We start from the raw sequence: 20,250 nt of genomic DNA on the forward strand, positions 1-20,250 counted from the left end.
GTTTGTGATCGCCCTCATAGTACAACCTTATTTTTAAACTCTGAACATATTTTATTGATATCAATGTTGCCCTATTTTTTAAGATAGATTAACAATGTCATAAAGTAGGACAGATGATTATCTGTATTAACACTCTATGTAGTTTCATCCTTAGGTTTCTGGGATCTTGGGTGCAACCTCTACATTTCAATCAACAGGATCTCTTTTGTACTCTTCAAGATATGAGGCCATACTACCACTTGAAAAACAGTTTCAAGAAATAAAGAATATGATTGTTTCTCATAACACTTGGCATAACACCCAATTTGAAAGAGGTATTTGCCATCTGGAAAGATGAGTTGGTGGTTAAAAACATTCACTGCTCTTGCAAAGGGCTAAGGCTCAGGTCCCAACACCAATGTCAGCTCACAACCATCCACAACTCCAGTTCCAGGGCATCTAACATTTTCTTCTGGCCCTCATGGGCACCAGGAATTAATGTGTTACAGACATACTTTCAGGGAAATCATTCATGTACAGAAAATAAAATGAATAAAATGAGATATCTAAATTAGGAATAAACAAATAAACTAAATTCAGAACTATAATGCTAAACATTGATAGTCCTGTAGCAAGAATTGTTACAGCTTTAGAGAATGTCATATAAAACTTCATTGGATGAAGGAGCCTATAGGGGAAAGAGATGTGGAGGAGATAGAAAAGATGAGATCGATTACTGAGTCCATTTAACATCTATTCTAGGGGCTAAAAAGATGTCTCAGCAGTTAAAAGTACTTGTTCTTGTAGAAGGCCTGATTTTAGATCCTATCACTCACGTAAGATGGACTCATAACCACATATAACTCTGGCTCCAGAGGGATAGGATACCTGGGCTCCATGGTTACTTGCCACATATCCATACACCCATACACAGACACATACATGTATCCATAATTTTAAAAGCAAAATTAAATGTTTAAAATCAAATCCATTGTTTAGAATAACCTGATCATTCACCCAGCCTTTGCCTTACCAACAAAGTTCTTCACAATTTTCTGGCATTTTCTTCTTGGTCATTCCTCTAGAAAGCCAGAAATCCCTTTGACTAATAATATTTCCTAGGGCACTAAGATATCTATCATGTTTCAACTAGATATAAAATACAGCCCCTTCTGATTATTCCTAACTCTACCTTTCAGAGTTAGTTTTATTGTCAACTTGATTAAAGTGAAAAATCAACTGGGAGAAAGCAAGCTCAGTTGGAGAATTGCTTCAGTCATTGCCTGTGGTTTTTTTTCTTTTTTTCTGTGAAGAAGCATCTTGAGTTGATTGAGGTAAGAGGGTCCACTGCAGAGTAGGCTATGCCATTCCTAGACAGGGAGATCTCCAATGTATGAGAAAGAGAGGTGAGGAAGACAGAGAAGGAGCCAGCTTTCCCCCATGGTTTTTGCTTCAGTGCCTGCTTGTGTTTCTCCTGACTTCCCTCAATGATGGACAGTGACCTGATGAAGTTCATTTATAAGATGAAATAAATCCTTTCCTCTTGTAACTGCTTCGGGTCATGGTGCTCTTATTACAGCAGCAGAACAGAGATAGAATAGAGTCCTACCCCCCCCCCCAAAAGACAACTGAAACAATGCTGTCCTGGTCATCCTGGAAATAAAGCCGGCCAGATTGCTTCAGTGGATGGAAACCTGTTAGTGGATAGACTGTTCATCAAGAAGAGGATTGTAGAGATGGAGATGCTCTCAGGAATTATCTGTGTATCAGAGACGTTTGCTTCATGACTGTGGGATACAAGCAGCTGGATTAATCCTGACATTGTCAAAAAGGGATCAGAGGCCATTGGGGAGTCTCCCTTAATTCAGGATGGGAGAAAAGGAAGGAAAAAAGAAGTCATAAAAGGGAGAAAGGAAGGAGAAAGGAAAAGGAAGAATTCTTAGAAACACATAACTGTGTTTGGGGGAATTAGAGAATTATTGTTTTCTAGAACGATGAAAATGGAGAAATACTACAATATCTTTCTTATTTTAAATTCTTCTCCTACACCCTACATCTAAACCACAGTTTGCCCTCTCTCCTCTCCTCCTATTTTCCCCTCTCCCACAGATCCACCCCTCCTCTGTTTCCCTTCAGAAAAGAGCAGGCTTCTCAGGGATATCAACCAAACAGAGAAAGACAAGTTGCAATAAAACTAGATACACCCCCATCATATCAAGACTGGACAAGGCAACCCAGTAGGAGAAGAAGGGTCCCAAGCACAGGGAAGAGTCAGAGACAACCCCCTTCCCACTGCTCGAGGAGTTCCAGAAGAACACCAAGCTATACAACCATGAAATCTATTTGTGGGACCTAGTTTACATCCCCATACAGGCTTTCTGATTCTTGTTTCAGTCTCTAAAGACTGCTATGTCTATCAAACAAAGAAACAAATATTATTTATTAAAGTAGTAAGTAAAAGAATAGTACAAAAATTTATTCTATGTATAAGGAATATGTGTGCATATGTATGTATGAAATATATGTGTGTGTGTGTATACACACACACACACAGTACAAACACATAAGTCAGAAGCATGGGCACTGAGAAGATGTGAGTTAGCCTTTCATAGTTAATGTCAATGTTAGTTTTTGCCATCATGTTATTAGGATAAGTATTCCATTCATGGACAAAATGAAGGAATACTTTCCTGCACATGACCTTAGGTCAATCCTCATTCTATAAGTTAATTAGATAGCTGCAAATGATTAGCAGTGAATTCACCATAGACGAAATGTATTTCAATATGTAATAATATGCATGAACATTAGGAGACTGATATATTCTTTGCAATAAGAACCACTAATCACTTAATGTTTAAACAACAAAAAACTATCTAGAACAAATATAGATTAATTAAAACAAAAAATTCTATCTAAAACTGCAGTATACATTCATGCATACCAGACAAAGTAATAAGACTAATTCATGACTTCCATTCTTTGCCCAGAGTCACAAAATATGGATCCTTTAGGAGATACTGTCACCCGTGGGATCTGGGTAAACCGTGTCAGCTAGGACATAGTTCACTCTTAGTCCATCAGCACAACCCTCCTTGTTCTGGGGCTTACCTGAAGAAGTTAATGTCCACAGTTGTCAGTCCTGCTGATGTGTAGCATAAGGTACTATGCAATAATGAACTTAATTGACACTGTGGGCATGCGCCGTGTGCTTGAAGGAATCATCTGAACTCTAATGAGATTTAAGAGTGTAGTTACAGATGATGGCTGAGGGCAATGATGCAGGCCTACAATCCTAGAAACCGAGTATTCTGGTGAGTCTCAGGAGGAAGGAGGACTATATGGCATCTACTATTAGCCAGTTCCTTTGTAATTTAGGGAAATGACCTGTTTCATGCATTTTGGGAGGCAGTGGAGAGGCAGAAGGTACTCTCTTATGTGTGGAGTAGATGAAGCCCTAAATGAGAGGATAAACAGAGAACAAAATGGTCAATGTGGGTGTTACCATCTTGGGTATATTTATAGTGAAAATCTGAAAAGCCAGTTGCCACTTAGGAAGCGATCCAACTGTACAGAAAAAAAAAAAGAAAAAAAGAAAAGAACACTGTAGATAGGCTTCATAGAGCAGTCTCATGCAAGCAGATTTTGCCTTCTGGATCAGCCTGTCTTCCTAAGGTAAACTGTGAAAATAATTTGCATTTATCCTCTTTGTCACATAAAGTCAGGCCAATTCAGAGAGGGGGGAAAAGACCCTTTGTAAATGAGTTTAATTCTCATTCCAAGACAGGCATGCATTGTAAAAATGTGTTTGATGTGGGATGGGCCACTGGGCATCTTCTCTACCCTAAATTATCTTAGTGCCACTATCTCTACCTCCTGTTTGTTTGCTAACAGGATAAACCTGTAAAGAAAAGATCTGTGGAAAGGAAGCCACTGCTCTTCTCTCTCAGCTTTACCGGGTCTGGGGGTCCAGATGGAAAATGAAATATATTTTGCACCAGTAAAAATCACCCCAAATAACGTGAAGCCTCACAGACAACACATCCCCGGTAAGAAGGCGGTGCATTCCTGCAACCACATTCTGCCCATGGCTAAGCTTCCCGGAGAGTAGAAAACTCAGGGGTGGAACGGCTGTTACAGACAGTACTCATTAGAACACACAGCATGCCTTCCCCACACTGTTTCCTCCACTCCAAGCTGGCAGTGCCTTCCTTCCCCAGAGCAGATCCATCTCAGGAGCTCCTTGGAACTGTCAATACCGTCATTATCAATTATGTAATTCGGGGGAGGGAGCAAAGATTAATAATTCACAGCCGAGACATCCCAGTGATTTATAATCTTGCATATAACTGTCTACTGCTAACATTGGGAACCTGTCATTAGAAGGCATTACACTTGAGAAAATTAGAGTTCTGTATTGATCACCGAGCACAGATAGTTTATTGTGGAGTGATGCTTTAATTTACATTCAAGCAACTCTCTGTGAATAGCACTTGCATGGGAAAGAGTGTATCCCGAAGCCATCTGGTCCTACAATATGACAGTGGCTACAGGTAAGTATTCTATCTCAATGAGTACATCCCGGTATAATAAACAGGCAGACCATAAATGTGACCCTGTCCATGTGGGACAGTATCCATTTAAGGCATAAGAAGTGTTGGCTTATCTTATGCATGCAGAACCTGAGCTGGTCAATGGTTAGCTGAATGTCCTAAAGTGAATATTACCTTCCTCCCATCCAAACCTCGGACAGGTGAACTGCTTCTCTGCTCTTTCCCTGACAATTTGCCTGCCTTAATAAAATCACAATACGCTGCTGAATTACCCGGGCTTCACTCTGTGATCCCTAAGAGAACTAGATGTGAAGGTGTATTAAGTCTGATAATCAGATCTTTAGTACTGACCTTTACACAAAGCACCCAAGAGTCATGAGCTGAACTTCAGAGATAGTAAAAGGGCTTTTGCAAGCATCGCCTTACATAGCCAGTTAGGCAGTGATCTCACAGAATGTAGCTAACAATGGGTTAACCACGGTTTTCCATCATAACTGTGTCTTCTAATCCTCCGAGGAGAATTTCAATCCCAAATCCTCCTTTAATTGGTCAGGGATGGGCATCAAGGCACTGGAAATATTTTAAGGTTTCCTAAATGATTCCAATGTGCAGCCAATTTTAAGGACCACTGACTGTCAAGTGTTCAAGCAGATGAGTAAAGGCAGGAAAGAAAGGATGAAACATGACTGACTTAGCTAAGACTAGGCATCGATCCAAGAATGGAGTATGAGGGAAATTCAAGCATCAAATAAGAAATTAGTATATAGCAGGGAAATAGGGGCACAGACGTTCCAGCTGATTTCAGCCTTGGCTGTGTAGCAGAGAAATACCATAGGGAATGTGGTGGTAAGCCGTAAAATGTCTTCTCTACTTTTGCTCGGCTGAAAACCCAGCAGCTGAAGTATATGGTGGATAATGGCTGAATTGAGTGGAAATCAGACGTGCCCTTCTCAGCTGTGAAATGTCAGGAGGGGTGTAGGATAAAAACAGGATCAGTAAACTGGTTTTGGCAGCTGTGAGGGTAGGATTGGAGATTCAGTTCTCAAAAAAATAAAAAACGTATAAAATGAAATAAAAATACATGTCTCTGAGAAGGTGATGGACCATGCCTGTTGTATAATGTGTGCTTCTTAAGAGCTGCCCGTAAAATATTCGCCCCTGTCCCAGTTACCTTTTATCTGAGCATTCAGACCAGTATGTAAACAATGAGTAGAGGGTGACATTAAGAATGCTTGTAGCCAGATACACAAAGTGTATAAAGGGAGCAAAGTGATAAAGGGAGATTAAAAGAATGTTTTTAAAAGCTTAAAACCTCAAAGATAAGCATCTGACAAGAAGGATTCAAGGCGAAGAACAATAGATTAGAGAGGTGGCTTTGATAAATTTCCATGCTGAGGAAACAGAAGAATAAAGAACTAAGCCATCCACAAAGAGCCGAAGACCTCTCTGCTTATGCATTCTTAATAACTAAAAGGAGAGCGAATAACTAATCTTGAAAAAGATACAATGATAACACCTTTGATGTCTCTATTTAGTCAAAGGGGAATAAAAGAATATGTATCTTCCACATAAAAATGTGTGTCGGGCTGAAATAAAATTACAGTGCTCAAGACACTGTCATTTGTAGGTCTAAATGGAGTGTGGTCTAAATGTTGGTAAGTAGAGTGGACAAAAACCGGACACTGTTAAGCACTGTGCTTGCGTTTTTTTTGTTAGATCCTACAGATCTGTTTGAAATATTTGAGCTGGCTGGGGTAGATTGTCCATTGTCTGAAGGAATCTAGCAGATTCAAAGTCACAAGCTGAGTTTTCCACCTTCGAATCTTTCACATGAACAAAGTCGCAGCTCTTGCCAGACCATAAAAAGCCCACAGGAAACGAAATGATCTCTACTTCCTCCCTCTGTGGTAGCAATAATACTTTCTGGTTGTTTCCTTTTGTTTTTTTTTTTTTTTTCTTTTAATGCAGGGCCTGTGGAGCCTCATTATCTGGGAAGAAGTGTAATGGAAGGAGAGAAAACATGCGGCAACATGCCCCATCAAATAAAGTACTGGCCATCATTTCTTGGGATTAGATTATAGAAATCTCAGGGCACCTTGACCCAATTTATAGAAAAACACAGTCCTACTTACCTGCCGGAAAGCAACTGAGGTTACAGTTCCTAGGTTCCAGTTTTAGAACCTTAAACTCGATTAATAGATAATACTCCTTGGTATTAAGCTGCATCATACGATGAGATGTGGGGTCAACAGGGACTTTTGAACTGCAGCAAGCCAATTCTGGTGACAGCATGAATCTGGAAAACAATGAGTGAATTGCTATGGCTTCCCTGTTGATCCTTTTCTTGGAAGCAGATGTTTGCATTTTTAGGATCCCTTTCCATTTTGGGTTACTTTTCTCTTGTCTTCATTGCCCAATAATAGTTTCAGTGAGTACAGATCTCTCAGTTATAATGGCTACCCTTGCTAGGATTCTCTTATCATTTTGAAGAGTTCCCTTTAATATCTTAGATACAATTCTTAGTATCCACTCCTAAGCCTTAGAAATCCCATACCCAACAACACAGTACTAACTGCAGTTTACTAGATAGATTAGGATTCAGATAAAAGATTCCTTTATGTCCACCACATTCTTTGATTTAGCTATGCTCATGATGCACCATGACAAAATATAAATATGTGTTTCCACTTTACAAAGGGTAAGTTAGAGGCCCATGAAATTCAACTGTATGACCCAGGCTGCACACCCATTAAACAATAGAGACTAGCTTGCAGATTTTGTTGCGTACATTTTCATCCAGGGATTCCTATCTTGTGCCAAAAAGTACTGTGTTAGACCTAAGAAACCCTGTGGAAAGAAAATAAGAGAAGTACCCTCATGAGTTGTGTCTACAGCAAGAGTACAAGGCAAGCACTAATCAGACATTCACGAATTGTGATGTCATTAAATAAAGAGGGACCTAGGAATCCTTCAGAGATGGTAGTAAGCAAAACCTTTCCTACAGAGGTGACACAGACCCTGAGTTCTGAGAACCTGCTAGCTGGAAAACGAGTGGCAAAGGCAGAGACAAAACTGGAAGTCAGGGAGCGTACGCCAACACCTGTATGTCAAGCCACCATCACACGAATCTACATTTGGACCTCCTTTAAGACAAGATCACCATCCTTCTTTCAACTCATTCTCAGCAGTGCTCTTCCCTGTCCCTGTGTCAGCCATTTAAAGTGTGTCTGTTATCTATGCACATAGACCTATCTCCAGTCCACGGGGAAGAACTGGCAGTGCCTCTTTCTGCTCCCACATCTAAGCCCTGGGACCTTGTGCTTCCTCTTTTCTTTCACCATTTTTGTCTCCTGCCTCATGTTTTCTCTTGCTTCTTGTCTTGTGCTGAACAATACACACGAGATCCTCATGCTTCAGAACAATTCCTTCTAAATAGGCATCCCCCATCTAGCTGCAATTGTTGTCAATAATAATTTGTATTTTTTACCCTATTTACACATGCCTAGTATACATGCTATTGGGTGTCATGAATTGCACAGAAGTCTACAATGTACTTTGCTTCTATCCCTGCTGATATGTCCCACCCTCTCCTCGACCTCCCCCATTACTTTGAGTTCCGTTCATTTCTCCAGACATCTTCTTTCTAATTTCATGTCATCTCTACACATAGGATATTGTGTATCTCTGTAAAATTTGGAGTCCAAAAATTAGGGGCTACACGGTATTTGTCTGAGACGGGTTTACTTTAAATGACATGATATCCTCTCATATCAACTTTCCTGCAAATGACATCACTTCATTAATTATGACTGAATAAAATTCCATTGCATACACATCATATTCTCTTTATCAGAAAGGGATGCCTCTGTCAGTGGACAGCTCACCTAGTTGCACAAACTAACCAGGGTGAATAGTGCAACAGTGAACTTTGATGGACAACTATCTCTCTGTATCTTGATTTGAAGCTGTTTAAGTAAAACCTCAGGAATTTTACGTCTAGGTCATATGATAACTACATTTTAGTTTTTCTGAGAATCTCTATACTACTGACTTCCAAGTGGCTAGAATAGTCTACTTTCAACTTGCTGTGTCTAAGGACTCCTTTTGTTTACCTTCTACACAACATTTATCTGTTCTCTTATACTGCCATTGATAATCAGTAGTGTCTCCATATAATGATTTCTCATTGTCATCATGAACCCTCTGAACTCACACAGTGTCATTCACTCCATGAAACCAAAGAGGTAGTACAGAGGTGAGAACAGGGACTGTGGACAGAAACAGAGTTAAGACCCAAATATGAATCTTTAGACTAGTAACAATGAAAAAAAGATAATTAACCTTTTAAGCTTGATTTTGTATGCTTAAAACATGAATAATGATAATTTTACCTACCTGGCAAGTTATAAGCATACTCTCTTTAAGTGAATTTCCCTAAAAATAGGAAATTGCTGCCTACAGACTCCAACCATAAGCTTTTCCCTGGTTTCTAGCCTGTAAACTGTCTTGCAGATTTCAGATGGTAGCTCTATAATAAAGATGAGTTAATTCCATATAAATCAACATATATCTCTCTCATGATAGATTCATAGATAGATAGATAGGTAGATGAATACATAAATATATAGATACATAAATACACAGATACACAGATAGATACATTGGTATATAGATACATAAATAGACGGATAGATAGATACATAGATATATAGATAGATACATACATACATAGGTACATAAATACATAGATACACAGATAGATAGGACATATATATTCTATTCTAATATTATATTATATTGTGCCATATATAGAGAGGGGGTCATCTCTATTTCTCTCTATTTTTATATCTTTTCTTTACCTCACTTTTTGGTTCTGTATCTCTAGGAAAATACAGCCAGCTCTTTCTGCAAACTCTGATTATCTCCAAGATCTGATCCATTTTCCCCTCTCATTAGAAACATCAGCACCACACCCCTGCTATGACATTTCTTCTACCTGCATCATTTATTTTTTTCATAATGTCTTGTAGGTTATTGGTTATCATTCCACTTACATAAGTGATTCCTGAAATTGTGTGAAGTCATAAATACTAAAAACCCTTAAAGGTTTGAAATCAAAAGCATCTGTCATAATTTGTATCTACTTCTAAATGGCCTTCTGTTGCACGAGCCTTTCCATTTCCTATGCAACGCATGCGCAAACTATTGTTAGCCTCCTCACACACCCTATTTGTTGACAAGGATGTATAAACCACATATTTTAGGGTCCTGGGTTAAGAAAGCTAAATCAATTCCTATCTTGAGATCCAAGTGGTAGAAAACAAAACATTAAAATCTAATAAATCACAAGTCTGTGTCTTTTTCCCTCTTATATGTCTACTTGATTATTATGTCAACAATTGATTGATTTATAATCTGTTATTGCTCTCAAGTGATAAGTTGGGGATTGGAAGAGCTTTCCATGTCACTATCAATTTAAGTTGTCAAAAAATGAGGCAAAAACCTGATTTGGAGAGAAATCTCAGTAGGATTAATTAACTTAGCAATGGCATCATACCATGCTCTGGGAAAGGCTAGATGATGGACCGAAGCTACTGTTCACTCCCTATGTGCCACTGGCTGAAAAAGCTAATTAATCTAATATATTCAAGAACTACTTTAGGATATAGAAGGAAGACAAAATATTATGTTAGCAGTGTTGTTGTGATTGTTGTGTTAGCTTGCAACAGAAACCACAGATCTCCTTTTGTTTCATTTTACAATAGGTAAGGACCAGGTTAGCCCCATAAGGACCAGGTTAGTCCCATAAGGACCAGGTTAGCATTCAAGTGAAGCTGGAGGTTTTAAGATAACCCTTAGTGTTTCTACTTATGTTTTCCAAGCTTCCTAAAGAGAAATTTACCAATACTAATGATTTGTACATCTAGCTTCAAGTTTATGGAATTAGTGTATTATACTTGCTTACCCTGCCTTCTTTCTCTAACTAGACTCTATGGCAGTTAACTGGGATGAACTAAGAACTTATAAAGTTCTCTTTTCCCCCTAGATTCCATGCCCTGATGTTTTGAATATCACCACTGGTAATTAATATTCAGAAGGAACTAGAAAAACATTTTTCATACAAAGAGGTAAATAATGTTATTTTATTAGTTACTTTTGTATGTCTGTGATCAAAATGCCTGTGTGGATATTTAAAAATATGAATGGGTTGGAGGGATTCATTTGCTTATATTTTCACACAGCCTAGTCAATGGTCACTAGGCCCCATACATTTGAGGTACATTATTGTTGGTAGGAGTATGTTGAGTAGGGGGACCTTCAGATAAAGGTAGAGAAGGCAGAAAAAGCAAAAGGAACCAATAACAAAGGGATCCGACCATGACCTATTTCCTCTGTTAAGCCACACCTCCTAATGATTCTATCACTGCCTAAGATCATAGCACCACTGAAGACTAAGCGTTCCATACATGAGTCCATGGAGATGATTTCAATTCAAACCCTAACAGTGATGTCACTGTTATGAGTAGAAAGAAGAAAACAAGTTTGGGACCTCTGCAGGTTGTCTCCTCTTTCTTGCTTGTCAATTTACGTTTGTTTTTGTTGGTCAAATATCATTTAATAAATGTTAAAATATTCCCTAACTTCCATAACTATTTCCCTCTTTTAATTTCTTTCTAATATGCTAATTTTAAAAGAAAAGAGGAAAACAATATCTTGACACTTAAAAAAAATCCAATGATGTAGGGGACATCTGTGTCTGCAGTGTGTGTGCTCAAAGGCAATGTACCCTTCCAGGCACTGGAAAAGTACCTGGACACTGGTAAAGAGCACAGTCCACATAATTCTTTACAAACTATGTGCATTGTAAAAGGAAACACAAACCACTTTACTAACCTACTCTGAGGAATAAAGAGAATAAACTCTGTGATCAGTCTTCACGTCCTCATGATCTAAGACAGAAGAAAGCATATTCTGATCACAGAAGTGGGGTTTTCTGAAACAGAATGCATAGTGAGGAGAAAAGAGTCCCAACATTGTTGAAGAGAAATGAACATGTTTAGTTAACTTGAAAAGGTTATCAGGTATTGCATTAAAACTATGATTAAATTATTCATTTGGTGTAATGCACCTACCATTTCAATAATTAGCCATTCTAGCAACAGGAGAGAAAGCCTGAGTTGCCAGTTTCTGCTCTTTGAGATATAAGGGAAGTATAAAGATGCACAGTGACTCATTCTTGCAAGTAGTCAACAGAAGGGTCCAGGAGGTTGTGTTTAGGCTCCTTTCCTGTCTGAGTCTTTCATTCCCTTCTCTTTGTTTAGCCTCCACCTCACTCCCTTCTTTCTCCTTTCCTACAGCATGTATGAGTTTAAAATATTCGATGCATCAATAGATAGTGTAATAATATACAACCGTAGTAATAAAATATTTGTGGCTTTCCCTAATAGTTATTTATATGTTGAAAAACATCAGATTCATGAATATACAGACACATAGTTTTTGCCACTAAGTAACGCTATTTGAACAACTAGAAAATGTTCCTTGAGACAGTAAGAAACTATTTCTAGTAATATAAGAAGTCTCTTAGGTATTTCTGTAGCTCACCCAGCCTTCATATAGAGCTCTTCCCACTAAATGTGATTCAACAGTTCAATCATTAATTCTGTTTAGGCTTAATGTGTCATAAAGCTATGGAAAGCAGGGCCATTTTCCTCTCTGCTGGGGCACAAAAAGCATATTAACTATTCCATCCAGTACTGTAGATGATTTATTAATTCAATTTTGCAAAGTGAGACTGTCAGGTCATATAAGTACATATTATAAACAAACTCTGCAAGATCCCTGCCCCTCTTTTTCTTCATTCTCTCAAACTAGCTGACTGGCAATGCACCTCACTGGTGAGATCAATCTTCTTCCTTTCCACTCCCACCCCCTTTGAGCCCCCCAAAACACATTAACTCAAATGACCAGAGGGTGCTCAATATTTTCTCATACTTGAAACTGTAGGTTGTCTCTGCTCATAAATTTGAAGCATCTGGGAAGAAAAGAAAGACTATTTCTATACATGGACCTAAAAGCCAATGAGCCAACTATGACACAATTCACAGATATAATTGAAAGACTCCTGGGTTCCAGAATGATTCCAAATCTACACGTGAGCATGAGAACACCCCTTGATCTGTAGATCCAGAAAGGCAGGATGAGCGATCCCCAACTTCTTCAAGCTCTGCTATGTATCTATGTCATAGCATGAGGGACAAAGAGGGACAAAGGATGAAATATCAGTAAATGAAGATTTTCTCCATGCGAATAAGTTAGCAACTTAAGAATATTACCCCAACAGCCCATCTTTTCTGAATAACACTTCATAACGCAGGTTTATATTATATAACCTTAGATGTTTGGTATTCTCTCAATGTTTACGTGAGAGTGTGTGTGTGTGTGTGTGTGTAGAGTTAGTGTTTTGAATTTTTATTAGGTCTTTTTTTTTTTATTAACTTGAGTATTTCTTATATATATTTCGAGTGTTATTCCCTTTCCCGGTTTCCGGGCAAACATCCCCCTAATCCCTCACCCTCCCCTTCTTTATTGGTATTCCCCTCCTCATCCTCCCCCCATTGCCGCCCTGCCCCCAACAATCTAGTTCACTGGGGGTTCAGTCTTAGCAGGACCCAGGGCTTCCCCTTCCACAGGTGCTCTTACTAGGATATTCATTGCTACTTATGAGGTCAGAGTCCACGGTCAGTACATGTGTAGTCTTTAGGTAGTGATTTAGTCCCTGGAAGCTCTGGTTGCTTGGCATTGTTGTACATATGGGGTCTCGAGCCCCTTCAAGCTCTTCCAGTTCTTTCTCTGATTCCTTCAACAGGGGTCCTATTCTCAGTTCAGTGGTTTGCTGCTGGCATTCAACTCTGTATTTGCTGTATTCTGGCTGTGTCTCTCAGGAGCGATCTACATCCGGTTCCTGTCGGCCTGCACTTCTTTGCTTCATCCATCTTGTCTAATTGGATGGCTGTATATGTGTGGGCCACATGTGGGGCAGGCTCTGAATGGGTGTTCCTTCTGTGTCTGTTTTAATCTTTGCCTCTCTATTCCCTGCCAAGGGTATTCTTGTTCCCCTTTTAAAGAAGAAGTGAAGCATTCACATTTTGATCATCCGTCTTGAGTTTCATTTGTTCTAGGCATCTAGGGTAATTCAAGCATTTGGGCTAATAGCCACTTATCAATGAGTGCATACCATGTGTGTTTTTCTGTGATTGGGTTACCTCACTCAGGATGATATTTTCCAGTTCTAACCATTTGCCTACGAATTTCATAAAGTCATTGTTTTTGATAGCTGAGTAATATTCCATTGTGTAGATGTACCACATTTTCTGTATCAATTCCTCTGTTGAAGGGCATCTGGGTTCTTTCCAGCTTCTGGCTATTATAAATAAGGCTGCGATGAACATAGTGGAGCATGTGTCTTTTTTATATGTTGGGGCATCTTTTGGGTATATGCCCAAGAGAGGTATAGATGGATCCTCAGGCAGTTCAATGTCCAATTTTCTGAGGAACCTCCAGACTGATTTCCAGAATGGTTGTACCAGTCTGCAATCCCACCAACAATGGAGGAGTGTTCCTCTTTCTCCACATCGCGCCAGCATCTGCTGTCATCTGAGTTTTTGATCTTAGTTAGCCATTCTCACTGGTGTGAGGTGAAATCTCAGGGTTGTTTTGATTTGCACTTCCCTTATGACTAAAGATGTTGAACATTTCTGTAGGTGTTTCTCAGCCATTCGGCACTCCTCAGCTGTGAATTCTTTGTTTAGCTCTGAATCCCATTTTTTAATAGGGTTATTTGTCTCCCTGTGGTCTAACTTCTTGAGTTCTTTGTATATTTTGGATATAAGGCCTCCATCTGTTGTAGGATTGGGAAAGATCTTTTCCCAATCTGTTGGTTGCCGTTTTGTCCTAACCACAGTGTCCTTTGCCTTACAGAAGCTTTGCAGTTTTATGAGATCCCATTTGTCGATTATTGATCTTAGAGCATAAGCCATTGGTGTTTTGTTCAGGAAATTTTTTTCCAGTGCCCATGTGTTCCAGATGCTTCCCTAGTTTTTCTTCTATTAGTTTGAGTGTATTTGGATTGATGTGGAGGTCCTTGATCCACGTGGACCTAAGCTTTGTACAGGGTGATAAGCATGGATCGATCTGCATTCTTCTACATGTTGACCTCCAGTTGAACCAGCACCATTTGCTGAAAATGCTGTCTTCTTTTTCCATTTGATTTTTTTTGGCTCCTTTGTCAAAAATCAAGTGCCCATAGGTGTGTGGGTTCATTTCTGGGTCTTCAATTCTGTTCCACTGGTCTATCTGTCAGTCTCTGTACCAATACCATGCAGTTTTTATCACTATTGCTCTGTAATACTGCTTGAGTTCAGGGATAGTGATTCCCCCTGAAGTCCTTTTATTGTTGAGGATAGTTTTAGCTATACTGGGATTTTTGTTATTCCAGATGAATTTGCAAATTGTTCTGTCTAACTCTTTGAAGAATTGGATTGGTATTTTGATGGGGATTGCATTGAATCTGTAGATTGCTTTTGGTAAAATGGCCATTTTTACTATATTAATCCTGCCAATCCATGAGCATGGGAGATCATTCCATCTTCTGAGGTCTTCTTCAATTTCTTTCTTCAGAGTCTTGAAGTTCTTATTGTACAAATCTTTTACTTGTTTTGTTAAAGTCACACCGAGGTACTTTATATTATTTGGGTCTATTATGAAGGGTGTCATTTCCCTAATTTCTTTCTCGGTATGTTTCTCTTTTGTGTAGAGGAAGGCTACTGATTTATTTGAGTTAATTTTATTTTATTTTATTTTTTTTTTGTTTTTTTTTTTTTGGTTCTTTTTTTTTTTCTGAGCTGGGGACCGAACCCAGGGCCTTGCGCTTCCTAGGCAAGTGCTCTACCGCTGAGCTAAATCCCTAACCTTGAGTTAATTTTATACCCAGCCACTTTGCTGAAGTTGTTTATCAGCCTTAGTAGTTCTCTGGTGGAAATTTTGGGATCACTTAAATATACTATCATATCATCTGCAAATAGTGATATTTTGACTTCTTCTTTTCCGATCTGTATCCCCTTGACCTCCTGTTGTTGTCTGATTGCTCTGGCTAGAACTTCAAGAACTAGGGAGAGAGTGGGCAGCCTTGTCTATTCCCTGATTTTAGTGGGATTGCTTCAAGATTCTCTCCATTTAGTTTAATGTTAGCAACTGGTTTGCTGTATATGGCTTTTACTATGTTTAGGTATGGGCCTTGAATTCCAATTCTTTCCAGGACTTTTATCATGAAGGGGTGTTGAATTTTTTTTTCAAATGCTTTCTCAGCATCTAATGAAATGATCATGTGGTTTTGTTCTTTCAGTTTGTTTATATAATGGATCACGTTGATGGTTTTCCGTATATTAAACCATCCCTGCATGCCTGGAATGAAGCCTACTTGATCATGGTGGATGATTGTTTTAATGTGCTCTTGGATTCGGTTTGCCAGAATTTTATTGAGTATTTTTGCGTCGATATTCATAAGGGAAATTGGTCTGAAGTTCTCTTTCTTTGTTGTGTCTTTGTGTGGCTTAGGTATAAGAGTAATTGTTGCTTCATAGAAGGAATTCGGTAGTGCTCCATCTGTTTCAATTTTGTGGAATAGTTTGGATAATATTGGTATGAGGTCTTCTATGAAGGTCTGATAGAATTCTGCACTAAACCCGTCTGGACCTGGGCTCTTTTTGGTTGGGAGACCTTTAATGACTGCTTCTATTTCCTTAGGAGTTATGGGGTTGTTTAACTGGTTTATCTGTTCCTGATTTAACTTCGGTACCTGGTATCTGTCTAGGAAATTGTCGATTTCCTGCAGATTTTCAAGTTTTGTTGAATATAGGCTTTTCTAGTAAGATCTGATGATTCTTTGAATTTCCTCTGAATCTGTATAGTTATGTCTCCCTTTTCATTTCTGATTTTGTTAATTTGGACACACTCTCTGTGTCCTCTCATTAGTCTGGCTAAGGGTTTATCTATCTTGTTGATTTTCTCAAAGAACCAACTTTTGGTTCTGTTGATTCTTTCTATGGTCCTTTTTGTTTCTACTTGGTTGATTTCAGCTCTGAGTTTGATTATTTCCTGCCTTCTACTCCTCCTGGGTGTATTTGCTTCTTTTTGTTCTAGAGCTTTTAGGTGTGCTGTCAAGCTGCTAACATATGTTCTTTCCTGTTTCTTTCTGCAGGCACTCAGCGCTATGAGTTTTCCTCTAAGCACATCTTTCATTGTGTCCCATAAGTTTGGGTATGTTGGACCTTCATTTTCGTTAAATTCTAAAAAGTCTTTAATTTCTTTCTTTATTTCTTCCTTGACCAGGTTATCATTGAGTAGATCATTGTTCAATTTCCACGTATATGTGGGCATTCTTCCCTTATTATTATTGAAGACCAGTTTTAGGCCGTGGTGGTCTGATAGCACGCATGGGATTATTTCTATCTTTCCGTACCTGTTGAGGCCCGTTTTTTGACCAATTATATGGTCAATTTTGGAGAAAGTACCATGAGGAGCTGAGAAGAAGGTATATCCTTTTGCTTTAGGATAGAATGTTCTATAAACATCTGTTAAGTCCATTTGGCCCATGACTTCTCTTAGTCTGTCTAAGTCTTTGTTTAATTTCTGTTTCCATGATCTATCCATTGATGAGAGTGGGGTGTTGAAATCTCCTAGTATTATTGTGTGAGGTACAATGTGTGTTTTGAGCTTTAGTAAGGTTTCTTTTGCGTATGTAGGTGCCCTTGTATTTGGGGCATAGATATTTAGGATAGAGAGTTCATCTTGGTGGATTTTTCCTTTGATGAATATGAAGTGTCCTTTCATATCTTTTTTGATGACTTTTAGTTGAAAATTGATTTTATTTGATATTAGAATGGCTACTCCAGCTTGCTTCTTCCGACCATTTGCTTGGAAAATTGTTTTCCAGCCTTTCACTCTGAGGTAGTGTCTGTCTTTGTCTCTGAGGTGTGTTTCCTGTAGGCAGCAGAATGTAGGGTCCTTGTTGCGTATCCAGTTTGTTAATCTATGTCTTTTTATTGGGGAGTTTAGGCCATTGATGTTGAGAGATATTAAGGAATATTGATTATTGCTTCCTGTTATATTCATATTTGGATATGAGGTTATGTTTGTGTGCTTTTCTTCTCTTTGTTTTGTTGCCAAGACGATTACTTTCTTGCTTCTTCTAGGGTATAGCTTGCCTCCTTATGTTGGGCTTTACCATTTATTATCCTTTGTAGTGCTGGATTTGTAGAAAGATATTGTCTAAATTTGGTTTTGTCATGGAGTATCTTGGTTTCTCCATCTATGTTAATTGAGAGTTTTGCAGGATACAGTAACCTGGGCTGGCATTTGGGTTCTCTTAGGGTCTGTATGACATATCTCCAGGATCTTCTGGCTTTCATAGTTTCTGGTGAAAAGTCTGGTTTGATTCTGATAGGTCTGCCTTTATATGTTACTTGACCTTTTTCCCTTACTGCTTTTAATATTCTTTCTTTATTTTGTGCGTTTTGTGTTCTGACTATTATGTGACGGGAGGTGTTTCTTTTCTGGTCCAATCTATTTGGAGTTCTGTAGGCTTCTTATATGCCTATGGGTATCTCTTTTTTTAGGTAAGGGAAGTTTTCTTCTATGATTTTGTTGAAGATATTTACTGGTCCTTTGAGCTGGGAGTCTTCACTCTCTTCTATACCTATTATCCTTAGGTTTGATCTTCTCATTGAGTCCTGGATTTCCTGTATGTTTTGGACCAGTAGCTTTTTCCCCTTTACATTATCTTTGACAGTTGAGTCAATGATTTCTATGGAATCTTCTGCTCCTGAGATTCTCTCTTCCATCTCTTGTATTCTGTTGCTGAAACTCATATCTACAGCTCCTTGTCTCTTCTTTTGATTTTCTATATCCAGGGTTGTTTCCATGTGTTCTTTCTTGATTGCTTCTATTTCCATTTTTAATTCCTTCAACTGTTTGATTGTGTTTTCCTGGAATTCTTTCAGGGATTTTTGTGACTCCTCTCTATGGGCTTCTACTTGTTTATTTATGTTTTCCTGGAATTCTTTCAGGGATTTTTGTGACTCCTATCTATGGGCTTCTACTTGTTTATTTATGTTTTCCTGGAATTCTATCAGGGATTTTTGCAATTCCTCTCCGTAGGCTTCTACTCGTTCTCTAAGGGAGTTCTTCATGTCTTTCATGAAGTCCTCCAGCATCATGATCAAATATGATTTTGAAACTAGATCTTGCTTTTCTGGTGTGTTTGGATATTCCGTGTTTGCTTTGGTGGCAGAATTGGGCTCCGATGATGCCATGTTGTCTTGGTTTCTGTTGCTTGGGTTCCTGCGTTTGCCTCTCGCCATCAGATTATCTCTAGTGTTACTTTGTTCTGCTTTTTTCTGACAGTGGCTAGACTGTCCTATAAGCCTGTGTGTCAGGAGCGCTGTAGACCTGTTTTCCTGTTTTCTTTCAGCCAGTTATGGGGACAGAGTGTTCTGCTTTCGGGCATGTAGTTTTTCCTATCTAAAGGTCTTCAGCTGTTCCTGTGGGCCTGTGTCTTGAGTTCCCCAGGCAGGTCGCTTGCAGCAGAAAAGTTGGTCTTACCTGTGGTCCCGAGGCTCAAGTTTGCTCGTGGGGTGCTGCCTACGAGCTCTCTGCGGTGGCACCAACCAGGAAGATCTGTGCCGCCCTTTCTGGGAGCTTCCGTGCACCAGGGTTCCAGATGGCGTTTGGTGTTTTCCTCTGGCGTCAGTGATGTGTGCAGAGTGCAGTCTCTTCTGGTTTCCTAGGGGTTTCCTCTCTGAAGTTTTAGCTCTCCCTCCCACGGGATTTGGGTGCAGAGAACTGTTTATCCGGTCCGTCCCTTCCGGTTCTGCCAGTATCTCAGACGCAGTGGATCTCCTGCTCCTGGGCCCTTCTCTGGACATCTAAGTTTCTAAAAGACAGAACCAACCAATAGTGCTGCGAACAATAACCATAACCAACAGCTCTCTATCTAATTAGACTGGAGACCTACCACCAGGAGGGTAATCATGCTTGGAACTGGAAACCTAACCTAACACTCAAAGCTAGAGAAGTCATGGGACTTGGAAGAAAGCTACATCCACCATTGTACTAAAGCAGCACAACCCTGTACTACATTCTAAATATTAGTTCTTATACTTACAGATAAGTTGGTTTTTGTTTGTTCGTTTGGTTGGTTGGTTCTTTTTGAAACAGATGGGAGAGCACTGCAGAAAAGCGCAGTTAATCAAAACTCAGAGTCGTGGCAACCAGTCCCAATGGATACATCTACAATACAACCCATCTGTCTTAAAACTTAGACTCAGGAACACTGTGGAAGAAGGGGTACAAAGGTTGTGAGAACCAGAGGATTTGGGGGTTTGCTGTTAGATTGTATCTCCTAGTGATAGCCTAGCAATGTTAGAAACTACCCTTATAATGCTCACTGACAACATTGCCTAAAATGTGAGCTGAACAAAGACAACAACAAAAGATATGCTAGAAGAAATCCCCAAGGCCTCACACAACCCTAAACAGAAACCCACAGGTAACTAAGAAGCACTGAGGGGAGTCATCCCCAGAAGAGCACAGCAATTGGCTATCTAGTACCAGATGGCTGTCCCTAAAACATGCATACAGACAACATTATACAGACAGA

The 20,250-nt window shown here is 39.2% G+C and overlaps 2 protein-coding genes across 15 annotated transcripts in view; both read left to right on the plus strand.

The window, feature by feature from the left end:
- Erich1 (glutamate-rich 1) overlaps positions 1-20,250 on the plus strand; it is a gene marked incomplete at its 5' end in the record, with an annotated part of 52,793,804 nt that overhangs the window by 38,866,504 nt on the left and 13,907,050 nt on the right.
- Positions 1-20,250, plus strand: part of LOC148000601 (uncharacterized) — a 251,643-nt gene that overhangs the window by 157,660 nt on the left and 73,733 nt on the right. For 8 of the 15 annotated variants that reach the window (XR_015640031.1, XR_015640025.1, XR_015640033.1 and 5 more), the window contains 3 exons: positions 3,874-4,028; positions 6,501-6,579; positions 10,579-10,660. Coding sequence is in view for 2 of the 15 variants with exons in the window: in XM_087589442.1 (XP_087445568.1) it covers positions 6,501-6,579; positions 10,579-10,600 (101 nt within the window). In the remaining 13 variants the exon portion in view is untranslated. Of the gene's footprint in view, positions 1-3,873; positions 4,029-6,500; positions 6,580-10,578; positions 10,661-16,791; positions 16,851-20,250 lie in introns of all 15 variants that reach the window. The other 7 variants (XR_015639996.1, XR_015639998.1, XR_015640016.1 and 4 more) reach the window with 3 other exon arrangements.

The sequence above is a fragment of the Rattus norvegicus genome, chromosome 16 (assembly GCF_021556685.1).
Source record: "Rattus norvegicus strain SHRSP/BbbUtx chromosome 16, alternate assembly SHRSP_T2T, whole genome shotgun sequence".
Taxonomy (NCBI): domain Eukaryota; kingdom Metazoa; phylum Chordata; class Mammalia; order Rodentia; family Muridae; genus Rattus; species Rattus norvegicus.